This window comes from Euprymna scolopes, chromosome 29 (assembly GCF_053919585.1).
Source record: "Euprymna scolopes isolate OS-2025 chromosome 29, ASM5391958v1, whole genome shotgun sequence".
Classification (NCBI taxonomy): Eukaryota; Metazoa; Mollusca; class Cephalopoda; order Sepiida; family Sepiolidae; genus Euprymna; species Euprymna scolopes.
In genome coordinates this window covers 38,356,046-38,363,545 of record NC_136510.1, presented here as the reverse complement: position 1 = coordinate 38,363,545, position 7,500 = coordinate 38,356,046, and the positions used below count along the sequence as shown (strand labels likewise).

At 31.2% G+C, this 7,500-nt stretch overlaps 1 protein-coding gene across 4 annotated transcripts in view; it reads right to left on the bottom strand.

The window, feature by feature from the left end:
* LOC145252602 (F-box/LRR-repeat protein 16-like) overlaps positions 1–7,500 on the bottom strand; it is a 389,978-nt gene that overhangs the window by 382,234 nt on the left and 244 nt on the right. For all 4 annotated transcript variants that reach the window (XM_080112295.1, XM_080112297.1, XM_080112298.1 and 1 more), the window contains exon 1: positions 617–7,500. This exon is cut by the window's right edge and continues 244 nt beyond it. In XM_080112295.1, the coding sequence (XP_079968421.1) occupies positions 617–1,845 (1,229 nt within the window). In that variant the 5' untranslated portion in view covers positions 1,846–7,500. The remainder of the gene's footprint in view (positions 1–616) is intronic.

Genomic DNA, 7,500 nt, shown 5'->3' with positions numbered 1-7,500 from the left:
TTTTTGTGCACACGTCGACAGAAATATATATATATATATATATATATATATATATATATATATATATATATATATATATATATATATATATATATTTCAAAAGATCAGGAGACTAATTATAGATTCCTTTCATTTGGAATTGAAATCGACGGTACTGATGTTGTTCTGATGTCTTAATACATATATAAGTAAATATTTGAATTTTCTTAATAATCGAGCGCTCTCCTGAGGTTCCCTCTGCCACTAACCTGACATATGAAACAATAGTGTTTGGTCATGCTGAAATAATAAAATAAGTTTATTATTTAGAAACCCATTCTTAACACGGATAGGGAGAAGGTCTTTTAAACTACTCTGTACTTTCATCTAACAATTTAATAAACAAACCATACCGTAAAAATGTAATTCAGTTTGAAACTCCTGTATGGCACGGTCTATATATATATCAATTACGTTCTCTAATATATATATATATATATATATATATATATATATATATATATATATATATATATATATATATATATATATATATATATATATATATATATACACACACAACACAAATGCATTTTTTTCCATATAAATAATAAATAAATAAAATGATTATAATTACCTGTCCAGTACGAGTTCCTGTAGTTGACTTAAATCGCAGGCTATATATTCCAAGGAAGCGTCCGTGATTTTCGGACACCAAGACAAGTCCAAGAGGCGTAACTTCCGTAAGTTTTCCGCGATTAGCTCGACCCCATCGTCAGTGATTTTGCTGCAGCCGGAGAGGCTGAGGACGGTGAGATTTGGCAAAGAATGTACAATATTGACAATGCCGTGGTTTGTAATTTCCCAGCACGATTGCAGGCGAAGAATGCACAGTGTATAGCTCTGTTTGGCACTAAAGAATGAGAGAGCGGCATCGGTGACATGGTAAGCCTGCAGGTTCAACTCGTAGAGAGCGGGGAGCAGCTGAGCAATGGCCCCCACCGTGTCATCGGCGACGTTAATGCAATCGCTAACCGATAAGGACACGATCTTGGGGTTCAAACACGACCAAAGGCCCGTCTCGGTGATTTCGTTACAACCAGAAAGTTCCAAGCGATAGACACAGGTCATTTTTTTGAACATCAACTCCAGTCCGACGTCGGTAACGTTCGAACAGCGGACACTTATCGACCTGATCTGTTTTCGACATGGGGGAAAATTGTTCACAAAGTCTTGAATGTCTTCGTCTGTGGCCCCGAACAGACAGATCGAATCGAAGCCGCGCAGTATAAGACTCTCGAAGAACTGGTTCCGTCCTTCGGTATCGTCGCACCATTTGCGACATGATATCACTGGAATGACGTCCGTCCAATAGCAGACGTTGTACAATATATTCTTCCATCGCTTGCATACTCGCGCCAAATCGCCTTTCTCCTCCGGCGAGAAGTAGGCGAAGAAACGAGACAGAAATTTCTCGTCCAGAAAGAGCTCCTGGATCGAAGTCGGGCAGTACCTACCGTTCATAATTCTTATTCTTTTCGCTGCCAGAGAAGAGATCGTAGACGAGGCTGTCGCAGACGCCGACACGTTGACGGCATTGTTATTGCCGGACTGGCTCGTTTTCGACAGACGCAGAATTCTGCCGCCGACCCCAATGAAAGCGTCTGTTTTCGCCGCTGACTTGATCGTCGGCGCAGATGATGGGACAGGAGTCGTTGTTACGCTCGACGACGATGAAGAAGCCGCGTCTTTGCTCGACGAGGAGCCGCCGGCCGCCGACGCAGCTGGGGTAGTCTGGTCCCTGTGTAATCTCAAACCCCGGATTCCATTCGACAATTCCATATAAGCTCGGCGTATAGTCGACATATTATTTCGTGTGCCCCAAACAGTCCACACACAGGCACAAGCTCGACATGAGCTAGGGCCGCTACTCTGTGAAGAACAAGAGCTACATGGGCATTTTGTTTTGTCGCTGTTGTTCGAGTCATAAATCGGGTCCTGCTTTTTCCGACGTCGTTTGCTTTCTTCTTCTTTGGGCCCTTGAATGTTTGCGGCTTGTTTCTTCGTTTTTACCGTTGAGAAATTAGCCAAATTAAAGGTAGTTCCGAGTTGCTTTTTTGATGTTATTATTATTATTTTTTTTTAATTATTTTTTTTTAGCAAAAAAAAAAGAAAGAAAGAAAAAAATGTAATCAAGCGTGTTTCTTTTTTTTTTTTTTTTACCTTTTTATTAAAAAAAAAAAAAAAACGACAGTTGTGATTTTTATCATAAGAAATATAAATTTACAACTTTAATCACTTTAGGTGGGACGACCGAAAAAAAAATGTCTGAAATTTAATTTTTTTTATTTTTAGTCGATTATTTATTTTTCCCCCTTGGTGAAAAGGATTTTTCGTTATATTTAAGGGCGCTTATTGCAGTACAAACCCGTTTTATAGTAATTTAATTTCATCTTTTCACCAATGACCCACGAATATGTTCTTGTACCGGAGTAATTCGAGCATAGTAGTTAAGAGTGGATTTAATCAAACACTTGATCACTTTTTTTTTTTTTTTAATTTATTTTTCAAAATTTGTTAACTGTTTTATTTTCTTCGAGATTTAAGATGATTAAGAAAATTAAGGCCGAAATAAATAATCAGAGGGGGAAATAAATAGATAAATAAATAAATAAATAAAAATCTAAAACTTATTTTCCGGAGAACGTAATTGATTTTTTTTTTTTAATATAATTTAAATGATTTTTTTAAGCACGTCTTTGACGTCTTTCTTTGGATATTACTATTATTATTATGTAGACGGTCTTGCCGGATATAGGAAAGATAAACCCCCCAAATAATAATAATAATAATAATAATAATAATAATAATAATAATAATAATAATAATAATAATAATAATAACAACGACAACAATAATCTCTAATGCAATAACACGCGTTGTATATCAGTTTTAATATCTCTCTATATTAATAGTCATTCCTTTGCGTGCAGCAAGGGAGATAATTCAGTATATAATTTAGCGAACGACGGTTAAAGGGACCCAATCAACATATTAGTATAGTTTTTGTTTTTTTGTTTTTTTGATAATGTCATTAGATTGTTTAAATTGATTGATTGATTGATTGATTGATTTATTGCCAAGGGACTTTATTATAAAACTTGTACAAAAGTTGGGATCAAAATTTGTGGAGGAAACGGGGGTGGGATTTTTTTTTAACAATACGTATAAAAGATGTGTGTGAGAGAGACAGAGAGTAAATTTTATATTTAAGTATTACGTGGTGTTGTTGTGGCTAAATGTGTGTGGTGTGGTGTGGTTTGGTGTGTGTGTGTGTGTGTGTGTGTGTGTGTGTGTGTGTGTGTTTATTTTTTTAAGTAAAGATAAAAGTTGACTGTAAGTTAGGAAGTGATGGAAAATGTATCGCCTCGTTTTTTATTTATTTTTATTTTTTTTTATTTTTTTCGGCACGAGCACACACTGTACACTAGTTATGAGACAAATGGCTAGAGTTACGAACCATTAGCAATAGAAAGCAACAAATGAATGTAACGGTAATTATTAGCGTTGTTATTATTATTTCAATAACTAGCAAGAAACGTAAAGAAATATTGTTATTGCAATTTTAAAATTATTGGAAAAATAAAAATTTAAAAATAAAAATATTTTCGGCAAAATTCCTTTTTTTTTTATTTTAAAGCAGCTCGGATCTCCGACTTTTTTACGCAATCATTTTTAACTTGCTAAGATTGCTTCATTTTTATTTTTTATTTAATTTTGAATTTTTTATTCAAAATTTTAACAACAAAAAAAAATCTTTTAAAAATAAAACCGAGAAATTATTGCTACTTTTATCATTATTTATTTCGTTAAAAACTAATTCATAATATTAATAATAGCTATCAGAGAGAATCCAACAGTAAACAGTTGTCGCGAGGACGCAATGTGATTTGCAACATTGACCGAGAAATCTTGGGAGTGTTGTTTGTTGCCGATCAGAATTCAGAGAAGACCACCTGTTATTACCAGTGAGCGATCACTACTATCGACTTGTATGAGAACTCCTACGAGGTAAAAGATAACAATAAATAAATAAATAAATAAATAATAATAATAATAATAATAATATAAAAATGCTATATAATATATATATTCGTGTTTAAATAATAATAATAATAATAATAATAATAATAATAATAATAATAATAATAATAATAATAATAATATAAAAATGCTATATAATATATATATTCGTGTTTAAATTTCTAATTTAATAATAATTAAAAAAAAAAAAAAAAAGGTATTTAACACGTTTCTTCTTTATGGGTATATAGGTTGCTTATTACGTTTCCGTGTTTTTATTATTGACGCAGTGTGGGTGTCAGCTACAATGCAAATACACGTGATTTCCATTCGACTTTCCTACGAGTCTTCGGTTGTTGCTGTCACTATTCCGACTGACTGCTACTCTGGTCATCACCAGCATGGCCGTGTGGGTGGGTCTGACTCTCTCTGTCTCTCTCTCTCTTTCTCTCTCTTTCTCTCTGTCTCTTTCGCTATCTATCTATATCTTTCTCTCCCTCCCTCTCTCTCTCTTTCTCTCTCTCTCTCTCTGTCTCTCTCACTGGTTGTAGAGAAGAACAAATAGTATGCTAGTGTATGTGTGACTCAAATTTTTAATTCATTGAGGTTTCGTCTCTCATAAGGGCTAATAAGATAGATAGGTAGGCAGAGAGGTAGGGAGAGAGAGGGAGAGAGAGAGAGAGAGAGAGAGACAGAGAGAGAGAGAGGGACCCGACCCGTCGCCCTTAAAAAATACAATACATTTTTTTGTCGTTCACTTGAAAACAAAAATTCTATTATTATTATTTTTTTTTTTTTTTTTTTTTACTCAAAATATTGCGGAAAATAATTGACGCTAAAAAAAAAAAAAAAAAAAAAAAAAAAAAACACGCACAGAGAGGAGGCGCGCTCGCACCGCTTAGGGTCTAACGTTTATTCTGCCCAAAAACCACTACCTCAAAATGTTTATTTAAAATTTATTGTTCATTTCCAGATAATAAAAATGTGTATTTTCTATTTTGTTTATTGCATTTAAAAAAAAATCAAAATAATAAATAAATAAATTTATTTAAATAAATAGATAATAAGCGCAACCAAAATGTAATTAATATAATTCCGTGGATTGATTAAATATATATGTAATACCTTTTTACTTATATAGAAATAAATCAATAAATCAACATAAAAAAGGGAACTGTTTTAAAATAAATGGCAATAAATCTATCGATCAAACTATATTATTAAATACTGATTACTGATATTTATTTAAATATATCCTATTTAAAAAAAAATATTTTGTATTTTACTACTTTTATTTATATATTCATTTATTTATTTTATATCCCTAAGGAATTGTATTGGCCGAAGGAGGAAGAAAAAACAAAAATAAACAAAAGGAAACTTCTTCGGGGGGGGGGGGGTAAATTAAATCTAATTGATCGAAATTTTGAAGAGAAAAGATCGATTTATTTCTCTTATATTATTTATTTATTTATTTATTTGTTTATTTATTTATTTAAATATCTTGTGTATCCCTAACAAATTGTATTGGCCGAAAAAGGCAAAAAGAAAAAGAAGAAGAAGAAGAAGAAGAATTTATTCGTGGGAGAAAAAAAATGGAATAAATTTAATCAAATAATGATGTTGCTTTTTTTTTTTTAAGGTGGTATATTATCGATTTCCGAAGAGAAAAGATCAATTTATTTCTCGCAATAGAAATGTGTGTTTTTTATTTTATTTATTTTTTCAAAAGCGCAAGATTTTATAAAGAAATATTTTTTTATCAAGAAAAAAAAAGGTCAATTATTTAAAAAAAAAAAAAAAATGTTTCTTATTATTCAACCGTTGCTTTCTTTTCTTTTCTTTTCTTTTCTTTTAATTTCTATAAACCGGCTTTTGAACAAGTAGAGGGGGGAAAGAAAGGCTCGCTGGATTATGTATGTATCAACAATTAAATTAAGATGCAAAACCTCAATAAATACCAAAGAGAAATTGTTACAAAGAGTAACGTTTGAGAAGAGAAAAAAAATATATAATAAACCGTGGATAAAAAAAAAATAATAATAATTAAAAATGGAATAATTTCCTTGATACCGATTTTTGATCGGCTCCAACAAGAACTGCCCAACAATAAATCTATCATTAACAAACCCAGCAACAATAACACAATGTTGTTTGTTAGCAACAATATAAATATATCATCGTGCGAAATCCCTTTTTATTTTTGTTCTAGTATTTCTGGTTTTATTAAATTCGTTTAACGGATTTCTTTTTCGGAGGAATAATGAATATTGCTTTAAGATTTATCTCTAAATTATTTATTTATTTTGTACTAAGAAGGGGTCGGTTTATTTTGTTTTGCGCGTATCGGATTAGAAACTACATCAAATAGAAATCAATAGTATTTGCTAACAAAATAAAATATTATTGCAAATTATTACCAATTATTAGTAATAATAATGTTTATTCAAATATTTAAAAAAATATTATTAATCGTTTTATGATATTTAAAATTTAAGGCAAATATATGTATTTTTGGAATTAAATTTAATTAAGAATTGTATTTAAAAATTACGCCGTTTTTTTTTTCGGTGTTGTTAGGGATATGTTATAAGTTTGCGTTTTTTTTTTTGTTTTTTGTTTTTCGAACTGTAGCGCTTTTAAAACAAATTATATTACAGAGATGGCGTAATTTTTTTTGTTGTTGTTGTTCAAGCTCTTATTTTATTTATTTATTTATTTATTTATTTATTTATTCGCAATGTGCTAAATAAAATCGCGGTTTGATTGTTGTTAAAAGAAAACGTAAACACAATGATAAGAAAAAGATGTGAAAAATTTCATCTGTGATCACACTTTAAGAGCAAGTATATATTATTAATACTGTTGGAATTGGCCATGATAATAATCCCGTCGTAGTGGTTATTGCTGCGTCCTCGGTGCTTGATGGAGAGGTACCATCCCAATTAATTTTTTTTCTTCTAATGATGTGGTAAAATAGTATCCCAGTTTTCCGATCCGTTTTATTTTCTCCTCCTGGAATGTAAGATAAAACCAAAATTGAATTTTTCTTTTATTCTGTAAATCCAAATAATTGCATCAATGGGTATTATCCGCGGCAATTTTTGGTTTTGCATTAAGTAGAATACATCGCTGGGTCTCAGAACGTCATAGTGAAATTATGAAATATACGCATCTCAGATAACATGACGCCGGAATAGATTCAGCGTTATCCCGTTAAAACCGTAATCCTTGGCCGTGCCGTTAAATATATACAATAAGTGTCCCCGAAAAAAAAATATATATAAAAAAATAAGAGGATTTAAAATTTGTATGCGTGTAATTAATATTACTTATAATAGTTAACTAAAAAAAAAGAAAGAAAAAAGACGCAATTATGCGTGCTTTTTTTTTTTTTTTTTTTTTGTTATTGTTATTATGGTATAAATACAAAAAGCG